General features: G+C 36.4%; 1 protein-coding gene and 1 long non-coding RNA gene across 3 annotated transcripts in view; one reads left to right on the top strand and one right to left on the bottom strand.

Annotated features, from left to right (window-relative positions):
• Positions 1 to 598: 598 nt before the first annotated feature.
• On the bottom strand, positions 599 to 3406 carry six2a (SIX homeobox 2a). Its single transcript, XM_065296975.2, has 2 exons — positions 2585 to 3406; positions 599 to 1310 (listed from the first exon to the last, which is right to left on the bottom strand). The coding sequence occupies exons 1-2, from the start codon at positions 3142 to 3144 to the stop codon at positions 1007 to 1009; spliced, it is 864 nt and encodes a 287-aa protein (XP_065153047.1). The 5' UTR covers positions 3145 to 3406; the 3' UTR covers positions 599 to 1006.
• Positions 3407 to 3647: 241 nt separating this feature from the next.
• The window catches only part of LOC135787178 (uncharacterized), a 39789-nt gene continuing 25377 nt past the window's right edge, over positions 3648 to 18059 (top strand). The window contains exons 1-3 of one of the 2 annotated variants that reach the window (XR_010547044.2): positions 3648 to 3823; positions 4146 to 4302; positions 7588 to 7685. This is a non-coding gene — a long non-coding RNA (uncharacterized lncRNA). Of the gene's footprint in view, positions 3824 to 4145; positions 4303 to 7587; positions 7686 to 18059 lie in introns of those variants that run through there. The other variant, XR_010547043.2, reaches the window with a different exon arrangement.

The following is an 18059-nucleotide window of genomic DNA, read 5'->3' as shown; positions in this document are numbered from 1 at the left end:
ACATCTTTTCTCATAGATTATAGGTCTAATAAAGTACCAGAAGTTGAAGTATAATATAAGATCAGTTACAGGCCAGTTTTTTGTTCACGCATACACTGTCAAGTTTCTTAACGGCAGAAAATAACACAAATGATAATACTGGCATCCCTTATGTTTGTGCTCTGAATTCGAATATAACAACCTAAGCAAAAATCTGGTCAAATATCATATTTCAGGTTTCGGGGGTTTAGTGGTGCCATTTCAGTGATCAAATACTTTATGACCAGTCACATGACCTCCAGTAACTTGAACCACATCCTCGCATTCGCTGTTATAATTCAATGTCCAAATGCTTAAAGTTGTAATCGATATCACAGTCTGCAATTGTTCTTAAACATTACGAGAAATATTTATCACATACCCACTCAATGAAATCAAGACACCTGCACAACAAATTATGGCAGATCAAAACCATTCAAACATTTTCTTTGCTCAGTAAATGCATCTTATTTTATTGTAAAGGGTATATGAAACTATGGTGGGTTGAGTTTATAGTTTATTACTGATCCCAAAGTTTACATGCAGTCGCTTTCCAAAAGTAAACAAATGCAAACAAATGAAAACGAAAAGATTATGTTTTATACTTGATTGAAAAATTCTGCGTTTGTAATAAAAACATTTCATAAAACGAAATCCCAAACTATTTATGGCCTCTTTAAAGAAAATGTAAACAAACGGAATATGCGACTGAGTCATGGATCAATCTAAAATAACGATTTAAAAAATGTTGATATCAACAATTAAGACGTTTGTTAGCATGTTTATTATCAATAAACCATCGCATTACATTCTAGAAAAATACCTCTCTCAAGGCCCTCCATATCAGCTTTGCATGTAGGCCTAGGTCAGCCGATAAACATCCACAACTCTTTTTGTCCATTCCTTAACTTTTCATCGCATTTTAAGTGTCTGGAGATGTTTTACGCTAATCGTCCATGTACAAGCCTCCTTTAAAGTGTCCATATGCTTAAGAGCCAAGGTCGACCAAGTTTGATGACATAGGGTTCAGTATAGTGTCGTGTAATGAGTGGTGGTGATGCACCGAATCTGCACTAGGCACTGGTATGGCGCTGGGACCAGGTGGAGGTGCGAGGCCGTGAAGGGACTGCATCCCAGGGTTTGACGTGAGGAGCAAGGCCGGACTTGACGAGGTGTGATCTGGTGTACCAGACGGCGTTTTATCGTCGTCCGAGCTTCCTAACATAGTTTTACTTCCATTCATGGATGTCAAAGGGTTGTGACTGTTTGTGTTCGAGTTTTCGTTGTTCTCCCTGTGAGAAATTATAATTAAGGGGTTAGACCAACATCTGGCAAAAATAAATAAACAAATACAAAAATGTATCATTTATGAATATCTATCTAAATATACATTTTTTGTTTTATAAATACATCTTTAAATGTATAATATTATTACTAATAATAGTATTGCATGTAGGCCTTCCTGCTACCAGTGGCTACATAAAGATAGATTTAGATGTAGTTAAATAGCAGAAAGTGTAAATAAATAAATTTATTGTAAGCTTAAATGTTTGTCCTGGTAGTTTGTCAATGTGAAATATTTAAAGTAATTACACACTGTGATTGTGTTTTAATCCAGATCTCTTAAGTGTAGGCCTGTATATAAATCATTAATACCTTCGATTCTGTTCCTGTAAAATATTATAAAAATTTGAAGGATCTATTTTTAATGTTTGTACCAATCCATTGACAAAATACGGAATTTTTATTACAACTTGCATTAAATAGATAGTAATTATATAAATAGTAAATGTTTACATCATTGTATGCCTGTACTGTGTATCCATTTCAATCGTCTCCTGTTGATTCGTGTCAACATTAAGACATTTTACTGCATATTAGCGCGTTAATAACATGCCAGAAAACATGATCCATGTAACTCTAATTATGTATATTAGTATTTTTGAAAATAGCCTAAAGTAAAAATTACTCTGTGACCGACTGCTTTCTCTGTATTTTCAATCAAAACATGTCAAGTACACGTTCTTTCATAAAGTAATAATTAAGCATAAAGTTAGGAAAACGTACGAGCTAACATAATGGTTTACACTGGTTACAGCGTGCGACTAATCTCGCCCGCGGGCAACACAAGACACACTTTTTAAAAAACACTACATTCAAATGCACATTTTTAAATATTTATGCATATAGACAACTCTTAAAAGTCATAAGACTCTCGCATTAAATGATCAGACTCCGAATTAGGGTTAAAAAGCTCTTAAAAAACGTCTGCTAAATGCCTAAATGTTCATGTAAAATAGATTTATTATTAAACGTATAGTCAAATCAGGACAGTAGTCAAAAACGGGACTATTATAAAATTTACATTAACAAAGATTTATACAAATGACAAATACAGAACTAGAAAAACATATTTGCCTATTTAATAAAAATGTCATTTCTGTGTGCGACTGGGCCCATTTGTGCTCACCTCTGACTTAACTTTGAGTACATAGTGCCATTTACTAATGCATTTCAATTTTAAACCGATAATCCATCTTGTTATTACTAGATTATAGACTTTTACCTTTCTTTAGCCTCCGCTGCTCGGTCTCGTTGACGTCTGTTTTTAAACCAGTTACTGACTTGTGTTGTTGTTAGCCCAGTTGCCTCTGCTAGTTCTCTCTTCTCCCGCGGGGAAGGGTATGGATTATGGGTGTACCATTCCCGCAGCACGCTCCTGCTTTTTTCCTTAAAGCAGTAACTGGTCTCCTCGCCGTCCCAAATGGACCGGGGCAGTGGAAACTTTCTTCGGACGCGGTACTTCCCAACAGCCCCGAGAGGGCGGCCACGGAGCTTTTCTGCCTCGATGTAATGCGCTTTGAGCCACAGCTGCTGGAGTTTCGGATGGTTGTGCGGAGAGAACTGGTGGCTCTCGAGAATCTTATAAAGCTCTCTGAAATTTCCTCTGTGAAAAGCGACCACGGCTTTTGCTTTGAGCACACTCTCGTTCTTGTGGAGATGTTCGCAGGCCGGCAGCGACCACAAAAAGCGCCCGAGACGTTCAATGTTACCACCCTGCTGAAGGACTTCACAGACGCACGCCACTTGCTCTTGAGTAAAGCCGAATGTTGGAAGCATAGACATGGTTTCTCTAGAATAAACGTCCACTTTTTGTCAATGTATAACTAACTTCACAGAAACGTACAAGTTCTTCAATGTATGTAAAGCGCTAAACGTTTTTATTTTTTAGTTGATCAAAACAAATCCCACTCCCGGTGAAGCGAAGCGTAAAACTTTAGATCCGTTCAAGCATACATAATACACCGTATATCCATCTAAAGCACACGAGAGAAAGTTGTTCCTCCTGCGCGAGTCGCTCACCACCTCTTCTATGTCGTTTCAGCATAACGCACTCCCGAAGACGGACCTCGCTTGCTTGTTTTAATAATATTATTCTAAGCTGGCAAGAAAAGCGATTATGTGAACTGTGATTGGTTGGTTATCTGACCCGGGGATGGTGAGGATAAGACAATAGTTTTAGTCAAATTATTTGCCATGGTTACGCTGTCATTCAAGGTAACCTGATATGCTTTGAGGTGGCTCCTCGGGCCGACTGACTGATTATTCCCCTTCGTTTAAAGCCCGCCCACTGACACAGAAATATAGCCTTGATTTTCCCTGTATAATACATTTTTACCCTGAGTTTGACAGACACTTCCAGCAGCCAAAGAGCGCAGATCTGTGAGGTAGTGAGGTAGCAGCAGTCGAGATGAGAGCGCTGAGCAGAAGGCGCACCAGACGCTCTCCAAACCCCAAACTCAGTGTGAGTGGCCATAAGCAAAATCCACCCTTCCTATGCAACCTAAGCAAACGTTTAACTTTGTAAATAGTTAACAGCATCAAAAAATTATATGTTTGGTAAACTTTCTGAAACTTTACACAAAGTTTTTTTTTTTACCGTAAATTGTTATTGGTGATAAAATAGTATTAGTTATGTCGGAGGTAAAACAGCTTGTGTTGCAAGTGTGTTATCTTTTAGTTTTATCTTCTTTTACAATTTAGTGGGCATTTAATCGGACCAGTTGTCCTGTGCCATGCATTATTGAGCAGTTGTTGAGAATAAACGAGGTGTATGTTTCTTCAAGCGCGCACTCCTGGAACTCATACATTTGGGCACTGGAGTGAAGCAGGGTTGGAAGTCGTTTTTAGAGGTTTCAGAGGATATTAGAATGAACGGCGATTGAGTATCACACCATAAGTAGACACAGGGACCCTACTCACTCCGAGGGACGTTTACTGCTGGTAAGACAACTCAGAGTGATTGCAGTTGATGTCAAAATAACTTCAAAATATTTTCATACTTTTTTTTGTTGTACATTTCTATACATGTAAACCTAGCCTATGTATTTCGATTAGTGTACGTTTCTTATTAAATACATAAAGCGCGCCGTTATTTTAACTAATTAGCCACGAAATAATCCATAGGGCGAACTTTATTCAGCTTCTACAGAGAAAAATAAACAATGTTATACTTTCACTCTGAGTTCAACTAAATTAATCGGAGACCACAAGAACTTCTAGGAAAAGACATTATTAAAATCATCATCAAATCTTATTCAAATAAAATTAAATAAAGTCTGACTCAGTGCCAGCTTTGTTAAGGCGTAACAAAGTTGCTTAAGATCTTGTATAGTGCAAGACAGTCCATCACTTTTTATAATTATAATGTAAAAATTTAAATAATTTATTTTTTTAAATTCTACCTCTTTGGATACAAACTATTGTATGTTTAACTAATTCTGCAATACTGTGCGTCTGTAAAACGCTATCTGATCTAAATACACCCTTATGTGTCTAAATCTTCACTACCAGAAAAAGAAGATCAATGTTTTTGACTTTGAATTATTAAAAAAGACACATTGTGACATGGCATAACTCAAATAATAAAAATCGATTAAGGATTTAATAATAATTATTATTATTATGTCTTTTTACAACTACAAACATTATGTACATTAATGCGAACTGTGTATATATTGCTCTTATGATTCATAAAATATGAATGAACAATTAATTTATCTCTTCAGCAGCTTCCCTGAAATAAGATATTGTATGTCGCCTAAATTGCTGTAAGTAAACATTTCACGGATTACTTTAATCTCTTTAATTTATTATGTTTTCCCTTGACATTAGTGATCCAGATTATATCAACAAGTATGTAATTTGCAGGATAGTTGATAACAGCGAAGGCAAGCCTACGAACTACAGCATCAATTGATTCAGATTTACATTATGATAAACTAAATGCAATTACTAAAGCAGCCAAAGGTTATATAAAGTGAGTGAATCCATTGTTAGTCGTATACCAACATACACACATTTTTTGAGCATCGTAGGACCAGTGCTGCTCGTCTGTATGGTGATTATTACAATGCTGATGAATGGGGATCGCGTTTCGTCTAATAGCCGCCCCCTGTTTTGACAACCTCCCACAGCTAACCGGAGAGCGCGCAGCCGCGACCTCCACTAATTGGACTGATTATTGCAAGATGTTTTTTCCTCTCTAAAAAGCGCAGGGTGGCGGCAGTGCGCGGCTTGCCCCATAAGACCTGATGAGTTACATTCTTGCAGGCATGTCATGTTAAGCGAGAAGTGAAAGAATTAAACCCAGACGTTTGGTGTCAATGTGTGGTTTAGTGGAAGACAAACGAGACATCGTAATTAAATATTGAGATGTACCAACATCTCCACATGAATAGGTAATACGTTGTATTTAAATGAAGTCTCCTGGTAACGACATTTGAATGATATATGAACATATAGAATACTTTTTTTTAAAATAAATTTGTTTTAGTTCCCAAATAATTTGCTAATGTATACCATGCTAATAACGAATCTCTTAATAAAAAACGATGATGCCCTTCAGACAACAAGTGCGTTTCTGAAAATCTGGGTTTGCTGGCGGTGTAACCGATTATCCGTGATGTTCAACACATTATAGGACAGATAGGACTCATGTACTTTCTGTATACCAAGCTATTAGATAAAGATCTGTTTATTGTTACGTGCTTGACTTTTGCTCTCCCAGGGGAAGGGGATTGCGCGTGACATGTAGCATGTCTGCTGTACAGTAGGCTATATTGCACTCTCAATACTGTCTGAAGGCAATATTTCTATTCTGTTATCTTGAGTTAATGTAGGCTGTAAGTCTCATACGAATCAATAGATTCAGAGATGCACATGAAGCATTAGCTCATAACGCTGCTAATGCTAAGCGTAATTCGTAAAAATAATAACTGTTGCACCAATAAACGGAGATTAAACTTTTTTTTTACTTTTCTTATAATCACGAAATCAAAATATTTAAATTCTCTATAATTATAGAGAAAAAAAATAAAAGTGAAATTTAAAAACGAAAAACTACCAAGAAATGTTAAATGCTTCATTTTAACCCAAAATTGCAGTTCTGGCATAAAAGAAAAACTAAAATACACTCTTCCTGTCAATTTCATTCAATTGGTTTGAGGCTTGAAAATAAGTTTAAATGTACAGTTAAAGTTGTAAGTATATGTGTACACAGTTAATGGACACAGAAGTTGACATCTGTTTTCCTTAGGATCATTACTATAATTGCTGTCATATGACAGTGACTAATATTAAGCCTAAAACAAACGAACATTTAACAGGTTGTGCAGATTTACTGTACAAGTGTGATCAAAACATGAATACCTTTTTAGGTCTACCAGACTGCATCAATAGTGTAATAAATAATGTGACATTAGTGTCCAGATTATGTGCGTGTTATAAACGTTTATATTAAAACTATACAATTGTTTTAGTTCAGTTAGGACATTGAAAATTAGCTTGTGCAACTATATGTTCTGTCCCAAAGGCCATCCCAGATCACAAGTGTCTTTAGCAACATTTAAAAAGCAATAATTTAACTTATAACTACAAGAAGGCGATATGAAACCACATTTTAAAGATTATGTGAATTGTTTGCATTTTAGATAGATGTGTGTATAAATGTTTACATAAATACATATTCTCAGGTTAAAGAAATATATTAACATTTCAAAATTTTAAAATGAATATTTCATACAATATTAAAATTTTAAGCTTTTAAGTTTACACATTCACATGTAATGTAAAATGGATTGTTATTAATAAGATCGACCAAAATAATTTCAAAGAAGTGTTTATTACTTATTGCATATGACTTATCAATATGTCAGCTAAGATTTGAATGGATTCAATCTTTAAAAATTGACTGCTGGTTGATTAGTTATGTTGGGAGGAGAGGCTTTTTCCACCAAGAGCTTTTTCTATTTGAACATAAATGGTTTTGAAAAGTAGGAACATGTGTTCACATTACTTGCCTTAGATTTTTTTCTTGCCTTTGCACTTCTCCAGGTCAGCATTAGTTTCCATCAACACCAAGGTGACCGAGAGCGCGAAATTTTTGATGGTTGGGCTGTTTTGCACTTGTAGACAAAATATGTCAAAGTAGTGAGAGTATTCAGACATGTATTTTGTGTATATGTGTGTTATAGCATTAGTAAAGTCTATATTTACTTCTTTTTATAGTTTCCATCTTTTCACACTACACATTTATCATCTGCTGACATGGAGGAAAAAACTGAAAAAGAAACACTATTTTTGTGAAATACAAGACCACACCTCATTAACCATTTAATTATTTTAATATATATATATATATATATATATATATATATATATATATATATATATATATATATGTACTTTAATTTAAGCAATAAAGTATATTTAATGTGCAAAACAACCTTGAAAATGTACAACTCAAGTACACAAATTGTATTTCCTTTGCAACTTTCTTATTACATTTTCTTGTCAGGAAGACACTGACTGGTTATGTAGATTTTTGATCTTTAATATTTAGTTCAAGTAAAAGCTACTCAAACATTTAAAAATGGTTAAATATGTATGTCAATAGTATTTTAAAGTGTGTTGAAATAAACATATTGTCTTTGTCTGTTAAAGTAATAGCTGAATATAATAATTAAAAATATGTAAAAAATATAAATGTTGCATGAATGACAGTATGATTGAATACAAGCTAAATTAATAGACTTTATAAATCAATATAATTTTTTTACATATGTCTGATAATGATGTTTAATAACTACAAAATTACTAAATAGTTGCAAAAGAATAAATGCCTTTCGGAATAAGAATTTAGTGTTCATATGTAAACACAAGCATGTGTTTAGGGACTAAATGAGCACAGATGAGTACTAAAGCAAGTGTGTATATGCTGATGTGCTGTGTGTTGGATGAGTGAGGATCTTTTTGGGGACAGTTGAATTACTGTCAATTGAACACAAATTGCTGTAGAGCATATTGTACATGCACACACAAATCTGATGGATGGCTGCATGTGTCCATTCCAAAGCAGAAAGTCAATCCATGATGTTTCAGTCACTACAGTTATCAGTTTACCTAAAACTGGATTTGACCAGAACTTTGTATGTCTACTATTCACAGGAAAATACTTTTACATTTACTCCTGACTGAGGCAAATTCTCTATTTTGTAATGAACATCTCTGGGCTCTCAGAGAGGGTTAATCTAACACTTTGAATAGAGGAGACTGGGCCTAACTGTCATACTTTGATTACAGACACACTGAAACTTCATCTCCGTCAAAAAAATGAGAATGATATTGACCGAATGCTCTCAGCACGTATTAGAGTATATGTTCCTCAAATACCTTCGCTTCAAATCCACTTTATTCCGACACAGGCCATTCAGAAATACAGCTTTGTTGACAAAATGCCATGACAATTTTTTCAGCAAAGATAAAGATGAATTGGATGACGGCATGTGAAACAAACAGTGGATCACATTCAAACTTCGACCCTTGTAGGGTTGCCAGGTTTAAACAGCAAAACCCGCCCAATTGCTACTCAAATATATCCCAATCACCCAAGCCCAATTGTTTGTTGTGATTGTCCAGTAATTTGTGACACGTCACGGAAACCAGTGACACAAGTCGGCAGCACAACTTTCGAGATAATGAGAAACAAAGTGTTTTTTTCCCCAAAATTTGTGATTTTTGTTTTATTGCAGAATCTGTTAGTTGAGTTAATTGAGACACTTTTCCCTGCCGGTAGAGACAATAGGGCTCATTTACATCTCATTTAGCTAAGCCATACCCCCTGTAAAGCCGTTTTGAGATACAGATGTTCTAGCATCATATGTAGTATTTTGTGACAGAAGTCCGGATGACAACATGCAAAAATAAACAGGACTTTTACCTTTGTGGGGATCACAAGTTGAATCCAGTCTGTTTCAGATGTGTGATTCATCCAATGACCATTTTTATCAACAAATATTTCCGTGAAATATAGATTTAGTCTACTGTTTACATCAGATTTCGTAATAGAATATAATATACAATCTAAGGATTATTTACATCGTAACATGTAAGGGTATATGCGATTACACTCCGGTAATTTACGTTCCGTTAAACACATGAACCCGCCTTCAAAGTATGTATTTAAAATAGGGAGGAAGTATAATAGATAATCCAAACAGTGCCGTCGAAAACGTGACGTCCTTTAGGGATGTAACCAATCTCTCGCTCGTTCCTCCATCAGCCAATGACTTAATGGAAATATTGATAGACAAAACATGTAGCCAATTATATAACAAATTCAACAATCTCTGTTTGACTTCATGCTGCGCAGCAAGAACTGAAGTACCACGAGAGCGAGTCGAAATTAAACTACTCCGTAAGATTTTTTGAAGAGCTCTCGCAGTAATTTGACGTCATCCGACTTTGATGATGTTTTTTATTACCTTTCTGGACATGGAAACCATACATAGATTTTCAATGGATGGAAAGAAAAATCTCTCGAACTAAATCTAATGTTAAAACATCTTAAACTGTGTTCCGAAGATGAACGGAGGTCTTCCGAGGTTAGAACAACATAAGGGTCAGTCATTAATGACATCATTTTCATTTTTAGGCGAACTATCCCTATTTAGTAGTCACCCTGTTCCCTTTGGGGGCGGGGGCGAAAACAAAAGCTGCTTATCCAGTATGTAAATATACATTGACGCCCCCGCTGCACGCTAGAATCTCCAGAAAAACAAGCCAATTTCAACCGCAAAATGTACGCTTTTAAATAGACAAAAACTTCTATCTCAAACATGGAGAGGCTTCTTCGTGATCTCAACTAACAGATTCTGCAATAAAACAAAAATCAAAAATTTTGAAAAAAAAAAAAAACGTTGTTTCTCATTATCTCGAAAGTTGTGCTGCCGACTTGTGTCACTGGTTTCTGTGACGGGTCACATATCACATTATTGGGTTCACTTTAACCAGCAGACACAAAAAACAGCCCACACTGCAAAATCACCAGTGTTAAATGTACTCTGCTGATGTATATATGGGTACCACCAGGTCTGGTGGTAGTCATATAAACACCAGCAGTGTACATTTAACACTGATGATTTTGCTATGCACAGCAACAGTATTAAAAGTAGCCAATCTTTTGAGTACTTGCACCTCAATACAACCTGAATGAGTCAGTGACATGGATCACAGCACCTCCTTATGTGTGGTTTATTTTTACATTCTGACTATCATCATTTGCAATGTTGCTAGGTACATCTTTAGTGATTTTGCAACTGCTTACTATGTATTATTCAAAGAAGTTAATTTATTTTTGAAGTGGAGGTTTTGGCCAAAAAAGCTTGCATGGACTTAGAGGGTTTTGCAGCAAAAAAGAGTCAAATTTGTTAAAACTAATGTTACATTTGTGAAAATAAAATAAAAAAAGGGGCTTAACAATTTCAAAACAACTGAATTACTCTATTAAAACTTGTATAAACTCTGTATAATTTGTGGGCCACTTAAATCTGTTAAACACACACATGTTTATTTCATTTAAATTGTATTACTTAATGTAATGCCTGTACAATTGATATCTCATAAACACAGACCTGCCTAAACATCTGTAGTCTGATTCATAATCAATCACATTAAAAGACACAGGGTAGCCCTTGCTGTGCGTTTTATATGTGATGGCATATATTGTCCTTGCAGGAACATGTATATACCAACATTTTATACCAAAGGCAGCACTTTTCTCTGGAAAGATAAAGTCTGAGTTATTTATGCTCCTGTATGAAGCTATGACCGGACTGGATGTATATAAAGATATGAAAGGAGACCATTTAGATATTTACTGTTGCCTAGCATGCTTACGGCTTCCTGCAGACCCCTGCCAGAACTTCACCTGAGGGAGAGTGGAATAGAGGTCAGAGTTTAGTCTGCTGGCCAGTATTGGCCCATGCTGAGAGAAAGCCATTATACTTAAGCCATATTTACATCAACTATAGTAATATTATCAATAAAAGCAGAAGGAAAAGCACCTTGCAGTAACTCAGTCCAGACAAGTGCCTCAGCAGCTGTTCGGATTCTTCCTGGAGTCTTGTGAAAGGAAGGGGGGGATTGGTCTGGAGGAGATGTACAGTTTCTCAGTCCAGTGTAAACTCTGATTAGGTTTGGATGTAGTTTACTTCGATTTAACCAATGGCAGGGTACAAATACTGTAGTGCGAGGACACTACACATCAATATTGTTCTCTAGAGAGACTATGGTTTTGATTCCAGTGCTTGTATTAAGCAATACCTCATAGAACTCATATAAGGTACACCAGTATTGGTGATATGATATGGATTTGTTTACATGCACCAATTTTTGGTCAATCCAATGATTGCAGATGACAACACCGTTGCAATCTAATTCAAATATTCAATTACATGTACATTTTATATAATCTAAAGAAAACATCTGTGCAAATGCTAGTTGGGTTGAAGAAAGTTATTCTTAAGAAGTTTTCAGAAGATATGAGCAATGGAAATGCAATTTTTGTGGCACAAGGCTCTTTTATTGTTTTATGTAATGTTATGAAAGAACACACAAACTCACCTGCAGAAAGTACAGAGCGTGCCCAATTACCTTAATAATGCGTGTTTGCTTATGTCTTGCTATTGCATGTTTTGATGAGTATTGTGTAATACATAAATACGTTCTAAATATAAGACATGACAAAACTTTCTCATTACAATTTATACAAATTTTAAGAGGTGGCTAAATCGTATCATTTCATACAACCACATTCGTACATTTTTGTATGATTTGCATCTGCCTGTGACATTGGGGTTATGGCTGGGGTTTCGTTATTGTTTTCTGTTAAGATAATTAGACCTTTTTGTACGATTCACTATGTATTAATTAAAACGAATTAGCCAACTTGTAAAATACGTACACATTTTCGTGAGATCTGGCAGGAAGTGACATAAACACAATTCCACTTTGCATCTGCATGAGGTATTTTCGGATCCGACTGAGAAAATACTATGATTTGCACATTTACATGCACCTCTTTCAATCCGCTTGAAATTTCATCTGGATCGATCACAACCGGATCAATTGAGCTGTTTACATGATGGCTTTTCAGTCTGATCCCATTACAAAGTAATTATTTTGTTGCATGTAAACATACTGTGATGTGGCGGTTGGCTTTGAATGTGATTATACAAATTATAGTTGAATATGTTTCTGTACGTCAACTGAAAATTGCATGAGCATGCCGCTAAAACACATCAGTCCTGTTCCCAAGAAATGCGTACAGATTAGACTGATAAAGCGTTTATCGGTTTGGATAAAAGCAACTGAAAAATGCATGAATATAAATGTCCAATAAGGAGAACTTTAAAGGTCACATTCTTCTTGGTCCCATTTTCTAAACCCTAGTTAGTGTGTAATGTTGCTATAATAGCATAAATAATACCTGTAAAATGATAAAGCTCAAAGTTCACTGCCAGGCGATATATTTTCTTTAACAGAATTCCTCTTTCAAAGCCTACAGCAAACGGCCGGTTTGGACTACAGCCCTATACTTCCCGGTTGAATGACATCAATAAAAGAGTTTTTGACTAAACTCCGCCCACAAGAATACATCAGTCGCCAGCTCAAACGGCTCTGCTAAGCTAAGCAGCTGTCGAATCACAACACACTAAACAAACTACACAATCAGAACCCATTATGTATTTCTGAAGGAGGGACTTCATAGAACAAGGAAGACATCAGCCCGTTTTTAGGACAGTGAAAACAGCGCTATACAGATAAGTAAATTGTGTGAAAAATACAGCGTTTTTTACATGTGAAACATGAACACGTTATATTGCAAACTGTAAACACAATCAAAGCTTTAAAAACAAAGGAAGAATGGGACCTTTAACATTCTAAGGAATTAAGTGAAAATAGCTAAAGAAAGCAACTCACCTAACTTTAAGGGCCTTTAAACCAGGATGTTCTTTTCCCAGCAATGTAGTAAAACAAAAATAGAAATTATTAAGTGTTAGTACATTCTTGTGCAGCTCGTGAAAAGTCATTTCATATTCTTTCTTAAAGTCACATAAGACAACTGCAAACTTGCTTATCGAACATATAACTATTGGCAAAAAGTAACTTTTTAGCAAAGTGCAGGCCTGCACATTAAGAGGTATAATACAGCCAGCCATATACTTGGGGCTATGCCGTTTCCCAGTTGACCTCTCCATTACAGGCCAGCTGTTTTCTACATTCTTCTTCCTCTCCAGGTCCATTCAGATATTTCCTCTCATTTTTTGTTTAAACAGTAATTTTAAAGCAAAGAGAAAATTAACATCCGGCTTCCATCAAATGACTTCCACAGTTCCCATTTTTAAACTGCACAGACAACCAACTCTATAACTTTGGCAACACTTAATAACAATATTAGTGTGGATGGGGAGGGGGCTTTGGTTCATTAACGCTCTTCTGAGTGTCCTTCTAACGGTTCCTTTGGACACCATATGTCCTTCAAGTCAGCTTAGAATCTACAGTTACAGTTCAGGTTAGTGTGAGAAAGACATGTTGTATTATAAGAGGCCTTGGGGCGTTTTAAGCAGATCTCACCGTCTTGCATTACCATCAATAAATTCAACCCTGCAAAAGTGCTGACATAAAATTAGGGGCCCTGCTCTCCTGTAACTGTACCTCCAAAGGTGTCACTGTTCAGAGTCACATTAGCAAGCCTGAAGTTCCGCAATTAAACGGCCACTGCTTCAACAAATGCCTCCTTTCCCCGGGTCACTGATAGCAAAAGGCTCTTAAACTTTATATTCCCTGATGGAGCGGAAAAGCTAGCACAACACTGGAGTTGGATGCTTTGGCAAACTCATTACAGCTCTTGTTTGGGGGCTTAAGGGTGTTTATTGCACCTGTGGGCAGTTTTAACATCAATGGTGTTTGTTCCTGGCCTGGTCTTGTTTTGCAAGCTTGTAAACACGTGTACATACCAAGGTACTAATTTGCGTTTGATATAAAGGCCACAAAAAAATGACGGTTATTCTGTATGTTCTGTATTTGTATATTCTAGCCTGTTTAAACCTGCTTAAAAAATTTGTATGTTCTCTAATGTCTCACAAATACTTTACTTGAGATGATATCTTCTCTATTACATTCACTTATGTGATTAATGTTTGTTAGTTATATCAATTACATTAATTATGTAAAATAAGAGTCCATGGCTTACAGCTGTGTCAATATCTTTGAATTTACCAGATTGTAGATAGATAGATAGATAGATAGATAGATAGATAGATAGATAGATAGATAGATAGATAGATAGATAGATAGATAGATAGATAGATAGATAGATAGATAGATAGATAAAAGCATCTGCCAAATGCATAGCATATATGCATAATATGTCTGCAGCTCTTAGCAACTTTTTTGGTGGGCTTGAAAATATTTTGACCCAGCGGGGTTAATTGTAACGCTGTGTTACAACTAACCCCTCAGCACTTACAATATGACAACCGGTAACGTTAGCGCAATTCTTGCCGTTGTTTTAAATAGGCTACACACGAATGATTGCTGGCTGGCAACAAAATAAATGTGCCTCTCTTATCAAAAATCGTGTGTCAAATGTATTTTTGTTCATATTTTTAATATTGATTGAATAAGGTCACATCAAAGATTGAAATCATAATGAATTGAATGGCTAAAATCAGACTTTGATGCTCATTATCTCAGAATTTGATAATTGTCATAATTTTCTCACATATTTAGACATTTGTATCAATTTATTATTGAACTATTGTTAGAAAAGGGCTGGGTGAATGAATACGGTGTGGATACCTGTCTATTATAGACAGATATATAAATAATATCCACTTCAAGTATATAGGCAAAATAGTATTGAAATATTTGCCTGCCAACTTCATTTTTAGCAAGTGTTACAACTAACCCCCCCTGCCTGTTACAATTGACCCCACCTATGGGGTAAGTTGTAACGTTTGCACTTCTGTCACGTTTGGTGTAATTGTCCAAGAATGGTAAGTACTAGAAACAAACTTCAAATGTTCATTTGTAGCAGAGATGTGTGTGTTGCTTGTGTAAAAATATAATTAATCAAACTCAAATATTTTTTGAGCGATTGAGCCAAAACCAAAAAGTGTTAGGTTGTGCCCCGCCCTCCCCTACTTGTGTTTCCTGGGTTCGAACCCATTCTTACATTTTATAAAGATAATCAACGCAATGTGTTTTAAAATCACAGCTAAAATGTAAAATTGCAAATAAGTCAACCTGATCTCATGAGAATTCATTCATATTTAACGAGTTGGCTAATTCGTATAAATTCATACAAAGTTAATTGTGCAAAAATGTTTTAATAAATAAAACAACAACACAACTCAACCCCTATCCCTGCCCCTAACACCAAGGCAAATCGTACAAAACTTAAGAATGTGGTTGTATGATTTAATAAAAATTAGCCAACTCATAAAATATGTAAGAATTCTTGTGAGATAGCATTGCAGCCGCATATATCTGCATTTTTTTATTATTGTTAAAAAAAAGGAGAAATAATACAAAAAATTAAAAACCCAACATGTTTGCTTCCTGGTAATAAGCACTTTTCTTTTGCATCAGCAGATTTGCAGTTTTTGTTCAGCCTAATCCATTCGCTAATTCAATCATTCAAAACTACTTGAACTGGGGAAAGGAAGACATTGACTTAGCTCAGAAAAGCGTAAATGGAAGGTTATGTAAGTCAATACTAATTTAATGAAGACAGCCCTTCACCTGTTTTCACCTTTAAGATTTGCCACAGCTTTCAATGCTGCATTTATTAAATACAGAATCCATTTTGTTTCCTCGATTGGCACTTTTTAAAAGACAACATTTAGCGAGACTCTGCATACACAGGGGCTTGTTTTGTGGGGCTTGTTCTGTGAGTCGAGAGAGGCCTCGGCGCTGGTTAGACAGAGTGAGAACCGGCCTTTGAGTGAGCGTTCCAAGAGAAATAAAAAAACACTCACTCCTCATGTTTTCGGTCAAACACAAGTTCATTCGGAGAGTAGATTTATCCGGCCAGAGCTTGTGCACCTCACTCGGAAAGGTTATCAGATGTGACCGCCGCGCCGAACGGCTGGGCACGAGAATGGCCAGATGTGTAGGGTGGGAAAGTGAGAAACGTGGAGCTGTTCTCACACAAAGGTCAGAGAGAGATCGGAGGAACAGGAAATGACACCAGATCTTCTTTGCGAGCATCTGTATTTTTTTCAGTGGCTGCAACCAAAGCTTTGAGGCCTTTCCGTTGAGTGACGGGCGGGCAGAGGAGAGCTGACATTGTTGAAGTATGAATTTCACCGTTTGTGTTTTTTGCAAAACACTAAGTCGGATCAGTCCATCTTGATTGGCAAGAGGGGCTTGTCCTGCAGTCGACCCGCAGGCAGAGGAGGGGGGTTTTATTGGCGAGTCAAGTTCAATTTATGAAAGCTGTTCGACTTAATTCATAGGACCTCATTCCATAAACATGCATTGTGATGAGGTTAGTATACTTTAAAAAAGCTTGTCACATTAAGTGTTATGTTATTATTGTAACCACTCGCATGTATAAAACAGAGTTTATACAAACTAGCAAGCATTTATGTGTATGGAAGGGTTTAAAAATAGTACAGTAATACGAGGTACATTTAACATTAGATGGGAGCAAGGGAAAAATGTGAAGGACTGTAAAAGAGATGTTCTGTGTCTGGTCTTGATACTGGCCTAAAAGAGTTCCTCCTGCCCTTATGAGCGAACTGAAGAGCTCAGAGCTGTTGTGACATTTCATTGATTGATGGGTAAAACGAGACCATCCTGTAATAAAAGCAAACTGCATGCAACAAAAAGCCAGGATTTTTAAATCCTCAGTCGATACAGAACATCGATCCCACTAGAGGGTAAAGAGAGGATAAAAACTCAAGAAAAGAAAGAATTACCCATAAAAGAAAGAATGAAGTATTGTGTGAATATTCAGTTTATGTGAGTTGGTCATCTGGATAATAGACAGGGTACGGGCAAATGGTGCTGACCAGATATTCTATAACCCTAGGACTATAAAATCCAGGTCTGGAATCAATCTGTGATTTTATAGCTGCTCTGTTTCAGCTCTCCGTTGTTTTATCAGTGAAGGGATGATACATTTTTGTACTGTACCTGCTCAAAGGCACTTTACCAGAGTGCTGAAATGCTACAGCAGTAATAAATAGTGGTTGTAGGTTCAGGCCCTGTCATCATTCCCTGGAAGTTCACTGGTTCATAACTTCTTTTGACCACTCTTAAGATGTATCATAAAACAAGTCTGATTTCCACCCATATAGCAGACTACATAGGGACCTAAGCCTAGACTTGTGTTCTTTCACAGACTGTTTTGGCCTACGAATTGTGAATCATGTCTCGACAACTTTGTTAAACAAGTTCTATGACACCTACATCGGCTGGGAATCTATGTAGCGCCAGCATCCGATCACTGGAGCAGACCTGCTCCTGGCTGAATTTTGCAACCGCAGACTCACAAAAGCACACATGCACGTACCCACACAGATGTCTCATTGTTCCTTAGTGGCTTACTTAGTGTGCTTAATTAAAGCCCAACTGCAGGAACGTCCCCTCGACTGCAGCAACAGCGCTGTACAGCGCTTCCACCCTCT

This window comes from Paramisgurnus dabryanus, chromosome 20 (genome assembly GCF_030506205.2).
Source record: "Paramisgurnus dabryanus chromosome 20, PD_genome_1.1, whole genome shotgun sequence".
Classification (NCBI taxonomy): Eukaryota; Metazoa; Chordata; class Actinopteri; order Cypriniformes; family Cobitidae; genus Paramisgurnus; species Paramisgurnus dabryanus.
Note: the sequence above shows the minus strand (reverse complement) of the source record. Positions and strands in the feature narration are given on the sequence as shown.